This window comes from Canis aureus, chromosome 10 (genome assembly GCF_053574225.1).
Source record: "Canis aureus isolate CA01 chromosome 10, VMU_Caureus_v.1.0, whole genome shotgun sequence".
NCBI lineage: Eukaryota > Metazoa > Chordata > Mammalia > Carnivora > Canidae > Canis > Canis aureus.
Genome location: NC_135620.1, coordinates 3,925,034 through 3,943,848, shown reverse-complemented (window position 1 = coordinate 3,943,848; position 18,815 = coordinate 3,925,034). Strand labels below are relative to the sequence as shown.

At 45.2% G+C, this 18,815-nt stretch overlaps 2 protein-coding genes across 5 annotated transcripts in view; one reads left to right on the top strand and one right to left on the bottom strand.

Annotated features, from left to right (window-relative positions):
- LOC144321877 (olfactory receptor 1f45-like) overlaps positions 1-18,815 on the top strand; it is a 69,493-nt gene that overhangs the window by 25,587 nt on the left and 25,091 nt on the right. For 2 of the 3 annotated variants that reach the window (XM_077911197.1, XM_077911196.1), the window contains exon 4: positions 6,110-6,216. The gene's annotated coding sequence lies outside the window, so the exon portion shown is untranslated. Of the gene's footprint in view, positions 1-6,109; positions 6,217-16,369; positions 16,889-18,815 lie in introns of those variants that run through there. The other variant, XR_013387370.1, reaches the window with a different exon arrangement.
- The window catches only part of PROP1 (PROP paired-like homeobox 1), a 45,960-nt gene continuing 35,915 nt past the window's right edge, over positions 8,771-18,815 (bottom strand). The window contains exons 1-3 of one of the 2 annotated variants that reach the window (XM_077911199.1): positions 13,174-13,992; positions 11,746-11,978; positions 8,771-11,001 (exon numbers count right to left, since the gene is read on the bottom strand). In XM_077911199.1, coding sequence (XP_077767325.1) covers positions 10,663-11,001; positions 11,746-11,978; positions 13,174-13,282 — 681 coding nt within the window. In that variant the 5' untranslated portion in view covers positions 13,283-13,992 and the 3' untranslated portion in view covers positions 8,771-10,662. Of the gene's footprint in view, positions 11,002-11,745; positions 11,979-13,173; positions 13,993-18,815 lie in introns of those variants that run through there. The other variant, XR_013387372.1, reaches the window with a different exon arrangement.

Sequence of the window (18,815 nt, the reverse complement as noted above, 5' to 3'; positions counted from 1 at the left end):
ATCATCTGCTAGCTATGTTCCCCAGCATCAAGGGACCCAAGCTGGCAGCTGATACCTAGCTTTGACTTGGAAGGACTGACTTCACAGAACCAACTTTTAGAAAGGTATACCTCAACTAAATTTGGACTTTATTCCTTTAATCTACCCTTTGCCTGGACAACAGTATACTAGATTATTTCTTTAATTATTAGGCTGATTAAGAGACATTTTCCTATGTCCTATTGGCTTGTGAGATGTTACTATTATAAATTATCATTCCGCCAATTAACCTGTGTTAAATTATTGGCAAAGACAAAAAGACCATGTATTACATAATTTCATTTATATGAAATGCCAGTAGACAAATGCATAGAAGCAGGAAATAGACTAGTGACTACCTAGGGCTGGTGGGTGGTGGTGGTGAGTAGGATGAGAGTTTCTGTTAATTGATATAGGGTTTCTTTCAGAGGTGTTGAAAATATTTTTAAAGTGGATTGTGGTCATAGTCAAATAACTCTGAATATATGAAATGCCACTGAATTTTGCACTTTAAATTAGTTTATTATATGGTATATGAATTATATTTTAAAGTTTTCGAGAGTGAGAAAGTGTGAACAAGTGGCAGGAAAAGGCATTGATTATAGTAAGTGTTTAATAATTTTCTTTTTTCTAGGTTTACTGAGGTATAATTGACAAATTTTTAAAAAGCTGTATATTTGGGGTGTTGAACATGATGATTTAATATATGTACACACTATGGAAGGATTACTACAATCAAGTTAAATAACACACCCATTACTCACATAATTACCGTGTGTGTGTGTGTGTGTGTGTGTGTGGTGAGAGCCCTTAGGATCTACTTTCTTAAAAAGTTCCAAGTATACAATACAGTATTAAGTTCATCCTGCAAAATATTAGATCCCCAGAACTTCATCTCATGTACCATGTTTACATAAATGTACATGAATTCAAATCCAACTATAATTAATTAACCATTCTCTTGAAACTTTCAATTTTTAGTGAATTACATTAAGTCTTCATGGGGCCTTTGGGAGGTGATGAAGTCACAAGGGGGAAGTTCTCATGAATGGGAGTAGTGCTTTATAAAAAGAGCACCCAGAGAGGTCATGTGAAGACAGTGAGAAAACAGTCATCTGTGAGGAGGTAGGCCTTCACAGATCAAAATACTCTGGTTCCATGATCTAGGACTTCCCAGCCTTCAAAACTGTGAGAAATAAATGTTTGTAAGCAAACAAGAAAAAAAAGTATTCAATGAACACGCAAATTGATTTTTTTTTTTTTTTTGGTGGTTGTTATTTGACTTGCATTCTGCCTTTTATGATTGATTCTTTGAAGTATAATTATTCCATGAAAGAATATGAATATTTGACTATTGGTACATATTGACAAGTGACATTTCAAAAAGATTATATTAATTAACATCACCCATACAGGCAGGAATAGTTTTGCAGCACCACTGTGTATATTGCATATTGTCATTAAAGTCTATTTTGCAAAAAATTAAAATATACTACAAAAAATGACAACAGTATCTCATGGATTCCCTTGAAAATCTTTTGATTATTAGTGAACTTCAACACTTCCCTGCATGTTTTTTTATCATGAATTATTTTTCATTGTGTAGGGCAATCCCATGCATGAAAAGACATTTAGCATTTCTGGCTACTAGGCAAGAGAAAACAATACCATCTCTGTGTTGGTCAATGTGACAACCAAACATCCTCTACATATTTTCACACATACTTTTATGAGATACCAACCACTGCTTGCTGATCTAGTTTAAGACCTAGGCCTATTTTTGGTCCAAGTATCTATCCCAAGCCTTCTTTTTCTTGTCTTTTACTGTGGCTCTGGTATGGCCTTCATGTGAAAGAGGAGGCCTCTTGCCAACAAAGAATTAATAAAGCACTTCCATGAAAAGGTGTTGTCCTTGTAACCTCCCTGACAGGTTTCTCCTCTGATACTCAGATTTTATCCTTGGTCTAGGAGGCAGAGCAAGATGGCAGAGGAGTAGATGTCCTCAATTCACCTGGCCCCACCAACTTACCTAGATAACTTTCAAACCATCCTGAAAACCTATGAATTTGACCTGAGATTTTATCCTTGGTCTTTACCTATGTTAGAACTCCTCCTGTCACAAAAATAAGCACACATCAACGGAACAGAATAGAAAACCCAGAAATAAACCCACAATTATATGATCAACTCATCTTTGACAAAGGAGGAAAGAATATTCAATGGGAAAAAGACATTCTCTCCAATAAATGGTATTGGGAAAACTGGACAGCTACATGCAAAAGGATGAAACTGGACCACTTTCTTACACCATACACAAAAATAAACTCAACATGGATTAAAGCTCTAACTGTGAGATATGAAACCATAAAAATCCTTGAAGAGAGCACGGGCAATAATTTCTCTGACGGTGGTAGCAACACTTTTCTAGATAGGCCTCCAGAGGCAAGGGAAACAAAACCAAAAATAAACTATTAGGACTCCATCAAAATAAAAAGCTTCTGCACAGTGAAGGAAACAGCAAAACTAAAAGGCAATCTATGGAATGGGAGAAGATATTTATAAGTGATGTATCAGATAAAGTGTTCACTATCTAAAATACATAAAGAACTTACACAATGCGATACCAAAAAAATAATTCAATTCAAAAGTGGGCAAAAGAATAGACATTTCTCCAAAGAAGACATATAGATGGCCAACAGGCACATGAACTCATCATCACTTACCATCAGGGAAATGCAAGTCAAAACTAAAATGAGGTATTACCTTACACCTATAAGAATGGCTAAAATCAGTGACACAAGAAACTAAATATTGCCTAGGATGTTCAGAAAAAGCAACCCTTTTCCATTGATGATGGGGATGCAAATTCGTGCAAGCATTATGGAAACAGTATGGAGTTCCTCAAAAACTTAAAAGTAGAATTACCCTGTAATCCAGTAATTGTACTACTACTATATGCCCCAAAACTACAGAAACACTAATTCAAAGGGCTATATGCACTATGTTTATTGCAGCCTAATTTACAATAGCCAAATGATAAAAGTATCCATTGATAGATGAGTGGATAAGGAAGATGTGGTGTGTATATATAGTAGAATATTATTCAATATTCTACATAATATTCTATATAACATAGAATGCAATTCTATTTAATATTAAAATGAAATCTTGCCATTTGTAACAACATGGATGAAGCTATAGTATAATGCTAAGCAAAATAACTAGTCAGAAAAAGACAAATATTGTAAGATCTCACTCTTATATGGAATTTAGGACACAAAACAAATGAGCAAAGAAAAATAAAAAGAGGGAGAGACAAAGAGAAAAACCAAGGAAACAGACTCTTAACTCTAGAGAACTGAAGGTTACTGAAGGGAGGGGATTAGAGGGATGGATGAAATAGGTGATGGGAATTAATAGTACACTTAGCACTTAGTGATTCAACAATTCTATACATTACTATCTTGTACACCTGTATGTTAAACTAACACTGTATGTTAACTCTACTGAAATTAAAGTTGAAAACTTAATAAAAAATGAAAAGTTTCAAAAAAGGAACTTTTTTACTTAGAGGAAGTTTTGAGCCCCCAGCGATGACCAGGCTCAGCCAGAACCTGTTTCTCACTGCTGGCCAGAACATGGTATCAGAAAAAGGGATTCTAGGGGAGAAGTCAGGGAAGAAGAATAGGCTGTGAGACAGGTGACAACCCACACTTCTGCCATTAGGCAAAGAATTGCTTACACCACTCTGATCTCCAATATGAATGTAATTCTGCTACTTCCAAACCCCATTAGAGCCTTAATTACAGTCTTTCAACATTGTACAAACCACTGTGATAATAGGCAGTAAAATTCCTCTGTTGGCTTATGCTAACATTACCTGCTGAGTAGGGAGCTCAATGCAGGGCTTGATCCCAGGACCCTGGGATCATGACCTGTGCTGAAGGCAGATGCTTAACAGGCTGAGCCACCCAGGTGCCCCTCTTGGGGACTTCTAAGCTACACCCTTCTTCCCCCAACCCTATCGCTGCTTACCTACACTAGCTGTATTTAGGACTCTTACATTCTTTGGGAATAGGAAAGACAGACGTGAGATTTATGTGCAGATGGATGGTTGGTTGGCTGACAGGCCCAATTACAAATGAAATAAAACATCCACAGCTCCACCAAGAATGTAGAAATAAGAAAACAAACCTTCTACTTCCTATTCAGTAAGATTAAGATCATGTCCTCTCTTTGGAGACACTACCTCCTATAAAATTTTGTCATAATAGTGAAAAAGGTTGATAATGACCATATATATTAAATCAAACAACAAAAACAGATTCATGAAAAGACCCAGAATGTGCGATAAAACAGAATTGATTAGGGACAGCTTGCATTTCCGAGCTAACTGTATTTTACAGTGGCCAACAAAAAACAAGACTTGACAACATAAGATATGAACATCTATAGTTCTAACCTTTACAGTTACATGCAACTTTACTAACCTCCATTATGTCACAAATCAGACTGGAGTCAATCAGGTTGCCAATTACAAGGCAATTTAGAGAATTTATTTTTAAATGAGATGGTTGAAAACCTTATTGCCCCCACTATCTCTCTTGGGGCTCCCCTGACAGCTCTGTCCTACAAGGAGGGGGCTTTAGCCCTGGTGGATACCTTAATAGCTGAAGGGAAGATACAATCTGGAGCCCCATATGGGGGGCCCTCAGCTGACTGCCTTAGAGCAGGAGGAGCCTCTACAGTACCCATCCCCCTCAGCACCTGGAGCCTGAGGTCACTAAGCCTGGTCTACCACGGTTGGAGTAGAGGGGAAGCCTATCCTGCCCAGTCTGCAGGAGGTAGAGATCTAGGACTGAGAGAGAAAGGTGTGGTACCAGGGCTCCACCAGGAGTGGATAGCTGTGGGGAATCTGGCAACCTAGCTACTCCCTGCCTGTTTGGAACTTTATCACACTGTCTCAAGGTCCAGGAAGCAGCTCCATAGAATTCTGGGGAGAGGGATGAGGTAAGGCTACAACCTGTATGCTGGTCCTTACCATGCCCCACTGGGTACTAGACAGCAAAGAACAGCCAGTGGTGTTCAGTGCACCCTCAGGAGAGGTGGCCTGTTGGTGGTGATGAACACTGAGGATGCAAAGCAGTATCCTCCAAGAAGGACAGCCTGTTACAGGTGAGGAGGAAAGGCAACCAAAACTGAGGAAGGTGCCTTAGTCCCTTTCATGTGCCCTGCTCCACCTAGGCAAGTGATAGAGTAGACATACCTTAGGTGGCCTTCAGTTCCTCCCTCCCATCTGCTCCTGCACCTTAGGTCCAGAAGCAAGGAAGGGTTCCTGAGATCTGAGCACAGGAAGTAGACCCCCTACCCAAAGCCAGCTGCCTCTCTAAATAGGAGGCCAAGTCCCCCATCTGGAGACTAGGGGGGCCATTCCCAGAACAGGACAGACAGGGTGTGAGGGCACTGCCTTCCTCCCACTGCTGCACCAGACACCCCAGGCCCAATCTTCTCCTAAGGATTCTTTTTCTTTCAAGGCATCACTCTCTACTTCCCACTGTAGCCCCAAACATCCTGCACTCAAGGACACATAGCCAACAAGGAAGCAGCAGCCAGGGAGAGGCCAACACAGACCCCCTGCTTGGGATGGGTGAGTGCAGAGGCAGCGGAGATTGTGGGTGCCTGGGGCACCACCCAGGAGGGCAGGCAGAGGAGGTGCTGCTGTGCGGAGCTTCCCTGGAGAGTCTGCTGCTGACAGCCCCTGTCCCCCTCCCTGGGCTGCAACAAGTGGGGGAGCACCTAGCTCAGCCAGGTAGTTGTCTTGGGAAGCAGGGGCCATTAGACCCTCAGGGTCCCTGCTGCAGGAGAAGAGCCAATATACCCAAAGGTTTTGGGTCCAGAGGGGCTGGGTTCCAAGGGCTTCTGTGGGTGCCTGTCTTGAGCTGTTGCTGCCATGACCCCCACATTCCTTCCTCTCCTTCCCCCTTCCACACACACTGGTGGCAGTGCCTGCAGGTGCACTCAGAGTGGGAAGAGGGTCCCAGGAGTATGGAGGGGGAGTCCCCTTTCAGTGCCTTCTTTTTTTTCTCTGCAGAAGCTGGGCTCACATGGTCCTTCCTATCCTGATATGTCCCAGTGTCTGGGAGGTTTTCTTGGATTCAAGAGGAATCTCCCACATCTGACACTCATCTTGGCAGTAAGGTAGGTGTCCAACAAATATTTGCACAGAATTTGTTCTAGCTGCCATATTTGAGAAGTCTAACAAAAAAGTAGAAGTGTTTATAACTGTGGAGGGGGAGGTGGTAGTGGGAGTCATGGCGACTGAGCAGATGGCTCTTCCTCACTGCTGCTACAGTGGTGGCCTGATCAGGGGTCACTTCTGTCTTTGGGAGATGGACAAGAGAACCTCACTTGACCTTGGGTCTCTGTCCCTGTGACTGAAGAGCCTATACAATAGAGAGGCAGCTGTCTACACTCATGTGCCCCCTCTCCTTCACCTTCTTCACCTGGCCAAGATTAGGCCCTAGGCCTGAGTTCTTGAGGGGTCCCTGTTCTCCTTACCATGAGGCACATCGGCCCATCTCATCCTAGAAAATGCCAGAATCTCCCAGATGTGTTCTGGCTACTAGTTGGGATATTCTACACCAGCTTGCCAGGTGCCATTTGCAGGTACAAAGACACCAGGGCGCAGATAAACTCAGGAATCCTGCAAATAAGTTGGTAAGGGCATGATTTGAGTACCCTAACCCCAGAGCCTTCAGTCACATGGCTTCCTGGGGCTATTCAGACAATGTAGCCCCAAACACACACACACACACACACACACACACACACACACTCACTCACACACTCAATGAGTCACCCTGTGGGGCTGACCTCTGCCCTAATTCCACTTTGGGTTTCTTAGTTGGGTGCCAGAAGAGCAGTAAAGGACCCCACAGGTTAAGGGGATAAGTCTCAGGGGCAGGTGGCAGGGGATGGAGAAGAGACCTCAGGGGAGCAGGGGCAAATTCTTGGAGCCTCTCTTGTCACTGGCACTCCGGGTTCACATTTTGTACCTAGCTCAGAGAAGAGAGAGTAAGGATTTTCATTCCAGGGGTGTGGGGAAAACCTGGAAAGGAGTGAGAACTCGGATAAGCCCCTGCGGGGGAAACCCATCCAGCACAGTCTTAGGGCACTTGCAGGGCCCTCTCTGGTCATCCTCCACCTGTTGAGAAGTTCTTAGGGTCCCAGCCCCAGCCCCTTTCCCCAATTAGGTCTCATCCCCAGGTCCCTGGTACTGTGATTCCCTGCCTGGATGGCACTAATCCCCATTTATAGGGTTTGCAAGGATCTATCCCCCCCAGTTCTATCTTTCCAAAGGCAGGCTGGGCCTGGGTCTCCAGGGAGCCAAAATGGGGGCACTGGGTGTGTGGGTGGGTGGTACAGTCTGAGTACACCCTCAAAATGGGAGAGGTCTTTCCTGATACAGAAGTGGGTAGGGGCTGGGTAGAGATGCCAGGCAAGCAGTGGGCCACAGTCTTCACTTGTCCTCTCGCCAATCTCGGGAGCCAGGCATCCCCATTCTGAAGGAAAAACTGAAAATGGGCATGGGAATCTTCTCAAGAGTTGATGTCATGGGTGATGGGGTGGCCATGTTTGGGGACTGTGACCTCTGAGCCTGGAAAGCTGCATCCTGCAGGGCAGCCAGGTATGGTTTGCACTGGCTAGACAGCCCACTGGCCAGAGATGAGCCAGAGACTCTGATTGAGAAGTGGCAAAGCATGTGGAAACGCACTGCCCTGGAACTCCTGATAAGGTGAGACTGGTGGAGTGGGAAGGGGCCCCGACCCAGAATCCTGCAGGTTCCAACCATGCCTCAATGGAATGCTCCTGGCAATCGAGGTTTCTCATGGAAGCTGAATGTTTTAAAACCTCTGCTATCTTAGACCTGGTTGTTAAATTGCAATCACCATTGCCTAGGTTGCACAGAAATGTACCTGCTGCCTACAGAGCCCCCCCTTGGATCACAGGCATGCACTCTCAGACTGCACCCCACAAGGGTCTCCAGGACTGTACCTCCCAGTCCTCTCCCAGCACCCGGTGACTGGGAGGTCCAGCCCTAATGCTGTACTTATTGTATATAGCTTCCGCACAGTTAAAACTTGACATAGGGGATCCCTGGGTGGCTCAGCGGTTTAGTGCCTGCTTTTGGCCCAGGGCATGATCCTGGAGTCCCGAGATCGAGTCCCACATTGGGCTTCTTGCATGGAAGCTCCTTGCTTCTCCCTCTGCCTGTGTCTCTGCCTCTCTCTCTCTCTCTCTCTCTCTCTCATGAGTAAATAAATAAAATCTTAAAAAAAACTTGCTATAAATGGTATGATATAGTGAAGGTACTTTTCTGGGGAAAAAAAAGTTTTTTTTACTTAACATAAGGTTTTTGTGAATAATCTAGGTTAACATACATAAATATACTGTCATATATGTTACATATGTAATATTTTGAAAAGACTTGTTACAAAGAGTATATATTACTTTTGTAATTTATAAAACTCCTATTAAGATTTGTTTTAGATATATGCATATATATATGCATATAGAAGTATATATATATATATATATATATATATATATATATATATATATATATATATATAAGAAGTTTCCTGAGGGACATGAGAGAAGTCTGGAAAAAATGACAGGACACATCAGTGTTTAGATAAGATTATTTCACATCTTAAAGATATCGATAATTCTTATATTTTGTGTAATTAAAGCCCTATTGTGGTGGTGCCAGAATAGACAAGTTAATTGAGGGAGAAGAGCCACATGTCTATAACTGTCCTGTGTGTAAAGGAGAACTCAGTGTATAAAAAAGTAGGACTTTACAAATCAATATTAGATGATTAGATAAATTATACTGATAAGAATGGGCTGGCTGGTTGAGAGGAAATTACATGACTATTTTGCATGACTGCACATCCTAAAATAAGTTTCAGATGATTCAAGGCATAATATTTTGATCCAAATAGTGGAGAAAATTGGGGTGGGGGAGCCAGTCTCACCTGGGATTCTTCATCCAAACCACACAACACAGAGAATGAACTGGGTGAATACTCTCTCAGTTCTACTAACTCTACATAACTGGTAGCATTCCAGGTGCTGAAAAACAGAAGTTACATACAATAGATACCTACAGCATTAGGGCTTAATTCTCTCAGGAAAACCTTGTTCAGAAAGGTTAGGAAACAACAAATAGTGAAAAACAGCTGTAACATCTCTGAACAGATATTTATATCCCTATTGCACAAAAGCTCTCAATCACTAATAAAAGATGACTCTACCAATACACAAATACACAAACACACCTCAAAGAAGCAATGCAAGAAAACATATAAATTGCCAATGAACATGAAACTATTTTATATCTCATTAGAAAGTGAGCAAATGAAAACTTACAAATAAGCAAGGAGACATCACTCTCAGTGAACAGAAATGTCAGAATGGTAAAGGTCAACAAGGATGTGCTGAGACCAACACTCGGGTACTTTTGGAGGCTGGTATAATGTTTCCGGAAGGCAGTCTGGCCCAAAGAGGTAATTATATGGGACTGCAAAGGTAGCAGTACAGAGGTTTTGACTTCAGACTTTATATATATATATAAAAGTCTATAAATAACATGAATATCCATCCCTAGGGGCTCATTTACTCATAACTTTTTCTATGGGCCTACCAATAAGTAAGGTAGGCCTATATATAAGTATGCATGTTATAAGTAAAATAAGTACATTATAAGCCACATGATGTATAAATGGTGCCATTAACTAGGACTCAGACCAAGGTTCTTTCCTGGGGCTGACCTCTTATGAGCCTTAAGACTTAAGATTGGCATTTGGAAAAGTCACCTCTAAATCAAATAATTTCTTCTCTATCAGAAACCATGTATGTTATGACATGCGTTGATTTAAAAGTCAGGTTAAAGGTAATGTTGAAGACTCAGATGTTATTTATCTGTTTTGTATAAGACTTTGGAGAGCCATCCTGTGATAATCAGATTTGGAAGGTCCTATTGGCAATGGGAAAGGCTGGAGCTAGAAGAACCATTGAGGAGGATGAGTTAGAAGATATGGGGCCAGAAAAGGCCAAGTGTCTGCTGGAATGGAAAAGAGAGGAAGAAATTACAGAGATATTTCTAGAGTATTAATGAACAAAAGTTAATGACTGATTTGCGTGGCAGAGTGGGTGATGGGGAAAGGATGAACAGGTAGACTTTGAATCAAAAGCCTTATTGAAATCCACTAGAAACCACTGGGTAAGGATCTTCAATTGTGATCTTCGTCAGTGAAGCCTGGAAAGTTTTATCATGTTCAATCATTTCCATTCTCCAGCGGCAACAACTGCTTTCATCAATACCACCCTTACACCAGTCACTACCATTGAGGCTTTTTATCTCTATTTTCTAGTAGGTTCACCTCCCTACATTCCCTCAACTAATCACCTCAGGGGGCCTTCTTCAGCATGATTTTCCATTTTTAAATTCCTAATCTCTGAGCTGCTCCTCCACAAATTTCTACTTGACCCTTAGAAATAAGAGATGCCACCCAGATTTCTCTGCATTTCACCAGGGCCACAGGCTCGGAGATTATCTCAGCAGCTCCTGTCCAGACCTTAGTTCCAGGACTTTGGTGGCTCAAGGCTGAGGGGAAGCATGGTTGGGGGTGGGGGACAGGGCAGATGACCAGTGGGGGGTGGGTGCAAGGTGGGGTACCAGTCTTCAGACTGGTGGGGTCGAGCAAAGGAACCACCGGTGGAGGGCTGAGAAGGAAGGGCATGGTTGTAGGGGTGAGGGAAGCAGGTCATGGGTGGAGGTGGTGTTGGGTAGGAGTAGGGGCATGCAGGGGACTCAGGCAAGAAACCAGAGAAGGTGGCAGGAGACAGATGGGCCAGTGGCTGGAGCAGCGACCGTTCTTGCTTCCTCTGCTTAGCTCTGCGGTTCTGGAACCAGACCTGAGGAAGGGGGATAAGAGCCACATCAGAGCCTCTCTCTCCAACAGGTGGCCATGTCACATCAGGGCCCCCTCCCCTCTGATGACAGAAGGTTCAGATGCTGAGCATAAGTCTCTCTTGCACTGCAGAGGAAGGAAAGTTCTTCCCAAAAGTATAGCTGAGCTGGCCTCCTACCCTCACCATCACCCCCAACTTGTGTCAAAATTTACCCTACTACAAATCTCGGGAGTAAGAAATGTCAAATTCCGGTAAGAAAGAGATAATTGTGACAAAATGGCATTTTCCCTCCACAGAGGATATGAAATGTCCCCTAGGGTTATTAGAGATTAAGACTGTAGGGGATTTTAATGGGTATAGATGGAGCTGGATTTAGGGTAGGGTTTATACCTCAGATTAACTACATCTATGGGTCCTGATGGAAGGAGCATCAGGCTAGCTGGGTTTCAAGGCCATGGTTAGGGACAAGGTTACACATGCATGCAAACAATTAAGACTGCATTTCTGTCGGAATTCACATCACCGTTAAGGTTGAGGGCAGGATGCTGAAATTCAAGTTAGATCAGGTTAGAGCTCAGGTTAAATTCAAGTGACATTCCCGATGTTGTGTTGACCGTTGGTGGAGGCTGTGTGCTGGGGAATGTTTAGGTTAGGGTTACGATGTCTATGAGAATTTACACCCCAGTAGTTCCCATGCAGAAAATGGGTATTTCTTCCCAGAAGAAGAGGGGGATCCTGGGGCATCACCTGGATTCTGGCCTCGCTGAGGCCTGTGTCCCGGGCAAGGCCCTCTCGGGCCCAAATGTCGGGGTACTGATTCCTCCCAAAGGCTGTCTCCAGCTGTTCCAACTGCCCTGGGTTGAAGGTGGTGCGGTGGCGGCGCCGGGAGTGCAGGCGACCCCTCTGTCCTCCTTGGGGGGAAAGCCTTGGTCTCCGCACGCCTACACCAGAAAGGTTCTTGCTGGGCTGAGAGCTCACATCTGAGGATGGAGGGGAGGGCAGACATTGCACAAAGTGGATCCAGTTGTCCCTCCTGGACTATGTATGCTGGGACCCCCAACATTCTCCTCGGTGCTCCCCCCCCCGACCCTGCTGCTCATACCCTCTGTCCCGACCAGAAACCCTTCTTCACCTCGAAGCATCCTAACCTGGGCTCTCTGCTCACACATACATTGTACAGACTCACTTCACACTCTGGGCACTTCTGCTGTCCGCCTCGCTTCACTGTATGCCCACACCCATGGAACATTCCTGTGCAGTGGGCACCCATTGTGTGCCTTACACCTCTCAGAACCTATGTACTACCCACCTGGGCCTCACCCCATGGGGCTTCTTTTGCTTTGACCCACTAACAGACCAACCAGGTCTCTGAAGATCACCCCCTGTCCCCTTACTTCTTCCTGGCTCTTGAGGCTCCCATTCAACTTACACCTTCTCTCTATGGCTGCAATCCTCCCCTGCCCTCCACCTGGGAAGATGAAACATTCCTCCCTCTTCCGCTCAGACATACCCGCCCCTCACATACATTTCATCTTCTCCCCTCTCCCAGCGCTGGCCCGGCCACCAGGCTGCAGGAACCTGAGCTCGTGGGAAAGCCTCGCCTCTGCTCCCCACAGGCTCACTAAGCCCCCACACTAATTAGTCTGAGAGCCAGCAGGGCAGGAGAGAATACGGGCCGAATGGAAACACCTGGAAGGCACTGACTGAGAAAAGGAGATGTCTGGAGTTGAGCACCCATCCCCATGGGGACCAAGGGTGTGGCTCCCACCCAGCGCCCGCAGTCTGCCTTGGGGGCACCTCTGCTCTCCTGGGATCCAAAGCCCTGGCCTCTCCAGCTGCCCACCTCAGAGGAGGTGGTGCACAGGGCCAAATATGAGCTCCGGAATGAGAAGCCAGATTTCAGCTTTACCTCCACCCCACCACAGCCCCCTCGGATGCTGTTGGGCAGCCCGTCCATGCCAAGGCCTCGGGTCCTGGCTGCAAAGCAAGGGAGCTGTCCCTCCCCGTGCTTTGCTTTCTAAGATGCCCAAGGTTTCAGAATTCTCGAATTCTGTTGTTTATTTCCCCTCCTCTCTTTCTTCCTGGGGAACCACTGCCCCACAGGACCTACATGTGCAACTCCAGCCCCCCTCAATACCTGCTGCCTCCTCAGGACCACCCCGGCGATTCACTCACCTACTGTGGAGGTCAGGGTCCCAGCAGTGGGGTAGCTGTCAGGCCAGAGGCTGCCGCAAAGTCGCCCCTTCTTTTGCTTACCCCGCTCACTCCTCCCTTCCGCTTCCATGGCTAACAAACGCCACAGACCAGCCACTCTCTCGTGTCCAAGTCTGGGTCACTATTTCTCTGGTCCTGCAGTTCCCCTTTACACCTGTGGATCTCACTCCTCCCTCTGATTATACCTCTGGCTCTCTGTGTGGACGTAGATATAGATATATATCTTGGTTTTTCTCACTTTGTCTCCTGGTTTCTAATTTTTTTCTAGTCTCTCCTTCCTTCGCTTGAGTATCATTGCATTCTCTCTGCCTCACCTGGACCGTGTTTCCCTCTTTGGGCCTCAAACTTCCCACTGACTGCCCTGTCTCCTGTACCCTGTCTCAGAGATGTAGTCCTCTCCCTTTGCTCTCAGCTACCTACTTTCCCAGCTTGCAATCCCACACCACCTCCTTCTCCCCCAGCCTTGGAGGAGTGACCTGCTCCTCGCCCCTGGGGGCCCATCCAATCATTGCTTGGTCACCAGAGCCCCCTTCGCCAGGGGAGGATCACAAGCCGGATGAGGGAAGGTGCTCAGTTGGAGGGTCCAGGGACTGGGGCCAAGAGCTCGTATTCCCGAGGACCAAGTTCTTTTGTCCTGTTAAATCCCCTCCTGGGAGCAGGCAGGGTAAGAAGCAAATGCATTCCTCCCAAGACCCTTCCTCAGAACCCTACCGTGGGGAGGGGGGTGCAAATGCAGGCCAGGAGCAGGGCCTGGCCTGGCATCTCAGCATGTAGGTGATATCCAAGGACCTGTTTCCAGGAAACTAAAAAACAAAAAGACACCAGTGCATTCTGGCCCCTCCTAGATACAGCTGATTCTCAGAATATACTAGATGCACCCCTGTAGGACAACCTGAACCACAGAATGAGTCTCCAGGACACCACACTTCTCAAGTACTGTCTGCTTTCCTCCCCTAAATGTCACCTTTTCATCGACTCAGAACCCCTGGGACTCCATGACCTCCAAAGTCACCCAGACATTCAGAAAAACCCTGATCCTCATGCACCTGGGCTTCCAGGTGCATCCTGACCCCTTGGACTTGCAGACTCTGCAGGAGACTGGGAGCCCCATGACATCCTGACATTCTGATTCTTCAAGGAAACCCCAAGGCATCCAGATCCCTGGGCAGTCAGGACACCCCGACACCCATAGTATTCTGCTTCTTGACATTACTTAGACCCAGGAAGTCCGTTGTAACACCCGTAGGACATCCTGACACATTTTTACAATTTATTTATTTATTTTTTCATCCTGACACTTTAAAGACAATCTGAAACCCCAGGATACTCTAGGGTACACTGAAACCCAGAACATTCTCCCTCTAGTAGAAGACCACTCTGATCCTACCATGAGGTCCTAACCTCTCAGGACACACTAACCCAATGAGGACACTCTGCCCCTCTTGGGAGGGACAGTCTGGATCCCCAAGGTCATGCTAGTCTTATGCACACATCCTTTAAAAGCACCCTGACAATTTACGACAAAAAAATCCTCTAGGATATTAAAGTTTAAATATGGCCCACAATCAGCAGCATGAGCAGCACATAAGAGCTTGTTAGAAATGTAGACTCTAGGGCCCCACCTTAGCCCTACTGAACCAGAATCTGCATTGTAACAAGATACCTCAGAGAAATGAATGTACATTTCTCTTCATCAGCTCAGGTTTCCATAACAAAGTACCCAAAGATGGGTGGCTTAAAGAGTACATGTTTATTTCTCACAGTTCTGGAAGCTGGAAAGTCCAAGGTCCAGGCGCCAGCTGACTCAGTTCCTGGTGAAAGTAGACAGCTGCCTGTGCATCTTCACATGGCAGAGAGGAACAACCTTTGGTCTTTTTTCTTCTCCTACAGATACTAATCCCATCATTGGGGCTCTCTGCTCATGATCTCATCTACCCTTAAGCACCTCTCAGAGGCCCCACCCCCAAATGTCATCACACTGGGTTAGGACTTCAACAGAGGAATGAAGGTGGGGGAGGTGTGAACATTCAGTCCACAACACTATCAGCTTTGAGAAATCACTGATCCAAGACACCAAAGTTTCTCCCTCTACCCCAGCATATTCTGTGAACTCCTGGAGCCTAGGACATCCAGACTGCCCAAGACCCAGTAACATGCAGTCAACTTGGACCTATTAGCAAACACTGAATTCCAATACACTCTGTAGCCTCAAGATATCCTAAGCCTATGAAGATATTCTGACCGGCCATCCAGGACAGCCTGATTACCCCTAGGAGGCTCTGATATTACAAAGAAACTCTGACCCACTCCCCCTGCTCCTCAAGAATGCTGAGACACTGCAAGTTTGACTTGCCATTCTAAAACTCAATAATCCCTCAGAGGGAAAGGTATTTGGTCTTCCAGGGCATCCTGATTCCAGTCCCTAACCCCGACCTTCAAGGAAACCTGACACCCAGGATCCTCTCATCCTCCAAGAAGGAGAATGGTATGGAGGGGGAGGAGTGTAAGTTCTGAAGCCAACTGCCCTGGGTTCAAATCCCAGCTATACCACTTGCTAAACCATATAATCCTGGGCTCATCACAAAATCTCTGTGCCTCAGCTTTGTCATCTGGGGCATATTAATATAGTTGATTCTCCTTCTTTTGAGGTAGTTGTGTTCCATAAAGTTCCATAAAGTCACTATAAACACTGAGTTAGTGAATATTGAACTGCTGCTCCAAAAAATAGGTTCCTGTGAGCTCCTGGCCACAACATTTTCTTTTTTCTTTTTAAAAATTGATTTATTTGAGAGAGAGTGTGAGCGAGAGAGAGAGCATGCTTGCACACAGGATGGAGGGGCAGAGGGAAAGGGAGAGAGAGGTATTCAAGCAGACTCCCCACTGAGGGTGGAACCTGACACAGGGCTCCATCTCACAACCCTGAGATCAGACCTGAGCCAAAACCAAGAGTCAGATGCTTAACCTACTGAGCCACCAGGCACCCCTGGCCACAACATTTTCATCAACTGATCAGTATGTAACCTTGTTGCATGTGTTTCTGCTTAAAGATATCTTAATATATATTGATAACTTATCAACATTGAACTTGGGGCCAATGGCACTGTGGCTCCTGTCTGAACAAGAGTTATCCAACAGACGTATTTTCTTCTCCCTAAAGCACACCACAGCCTTCCTGCACCTAGGACCACCAGATAACCCCTCAGCACTACACTTGGAAACTGCTTTCAACGGTAAAATTGCCCCCCAAAGCAGAAAAATGTGAGAAACGGTGGCACTTAGGAGAATGTAAAAAGACATTTGTTCACAGTTTCTAAGTGAAAACAAGAAGGCAGAGCAGCTGCTTTGTTTGACCTTGGCCAGGAATGTGGCAACTCAAAGTTTTCATCCCACTGCACATGCGCATGGATGCAAAAGGCCACCAGGCTGTCAAAGAACACTGCAATGGAGTACTGACCCTGGGGTTTCAAATAAATTATAGTGAGTAGGTGACTTCCCAAATATGGAATCCACACTTAATGAGGATCACCTGTACCTACCTGGCAAAGATGTGATGTCTGAGAGTTAATAAAAAAGAAGCATTTAGGATGTACCCTGAATGCAGTAAACACAGGCAAAAATGCTACTTTCTTATGATTCTTATTACCATTGTCCCTGGGAGACTCTAGCCCTGAGTCATTCTGACTTTTTCTGATTCCTAAATCCCTAGGGGGCAGGGTTGAATTTAGTTCCTAGGACATATAAGCCCTTGGAGAAGTTTTGACTTCCATACCTTATAGTCAGCATGATAGCCTCAATTGACAGTATTCCTCTACAGCACTTTATGGCACCCAGTACCTGTACTGTGGACATGTCCAGAAAAAGGCATAATGAGATTTGGGAAGCTCTGGCCCTAGAAGGAATTCCCTGACCTGAAAGGATCCAGACACTCATGGGCATCCTGCCCCTCTGGTCCATTCAGAAACCCTGGTTGGCTCTTATCTTGCAAAGGGCATGCTGACACTGAAAAACCACTCAGTCCCAACACAGGAGATATCCCAATCACACAGGTCTGACCCACTGGACATCTGGACCAAGTAAAGACATATCCTGATCTCCTAGGCAGCCTGGCCATCCAACATCCACTGGCACTGTGGGACATCTGATGCCAGGATACTCTAACCTTCCCAGGCACTCTGACTCTCTCAGTCCTGGGCTTCTCAATAGACACCCTGATTACTGCCACTTGCCTCTCTCTCTGATACATAGCCAGCCCACCAGGACCTCTTGAATCCACAGGGTAATAATTCTAATTCCTGTAAAATCCTAGCCTCTCAAGGAAACCAGTCCCTACAAGACACTCTTACTCTACCACATTCTCTGAACTGCCCAAACATACTGATTTCCTGAATACTTTCACCCTCTGATTCCTAAGAATATTGATTGTACAAGGACACTCTCACTCCATGACAGGTCCATTCAAGTCTATCCAAACCCTCAAGGACCACTAGATCTCCAGAAAACCTGGATCACTTCAGAATACCTGATTTTCACACATTCAGATACTGACAGGGTATGCCAACCTACCTGAAAACTGACAACTTTGGACTTCCAGAGTATCCAGGACTCTCTGAATCGCCAGTCAGTCCAACCTCTAAGACACACTGACTCTTATGAAAACTGTTTGATCTTTTCAAGTTTCCTGGACTTTGTGACTTTCACCTTTCAGGCATCTGATCCTATATGACCTCTTAGAATTTTCTAAACACCCTTCTGTTCCCTTAGGGTATTCTGACCATTTAGGAGGTGTTAATCTGGTAAGACACTTAGAATCTACTTGCTTACCATCCTAAGACAAGGTGAACCCACAAGACACTACTTTCACTACACAAGGATCCTCTGAGATCCTAGACAATCAGGTCCTTATAAGGACACATCAGTTCCTCTGCATAATATAAACACCAGTTCACTCTGAGCATATAAACAACCTGCCTTCTAGGTTATTCAGTCCTAGAAGGAGATCTTAATGTCCCCAAAGACATTCTGACTTCCAGGGCATTCTAACCATCTGAAGTTACTCAGATCCTCCAGTTCATCAGATATCTCAGGAAATTCTAACTGTGCATAGATACCCCACCTATCTGTTCCACAATGACCTTGCAGAAAACGTTAATCATCCAAAATATACTGAACATCTCAGAAATTCTGTTCCTTTGGTCTGATCCTAGAGACACCCTGTGAGTTGGCAGAGTTCAAATTCTGAAGCTATCATGTGCTTGTGTGTGACTAGGAGCAAGTTGTTTGATCAGTCTGAGCCTCACCTTCCTCACTTGTAAAATGAATACTAAAATATTCCTTCTGTGTTCCAGGCAGGCAAGAACAGCACATGTCCATGCTGCATAAGGGCCTGTTTTCAGGACACAAGATAATATAGAGAAGCAGTCCCAAGGGTGGGGCCAGAAGCCAGCCTAAATTAATGTTGAGGCCTTTGAATTTGGTATCTTCATATTTATTCTTGAACACAAGATGGATTTGGGACTATGTGGGATGGATCAAAGTAGTCATGCTTTAATAAAGCTTCTAAAAAGAATATAGTCCAATATCCTCTTTACCTTGGGTCAGCGGTG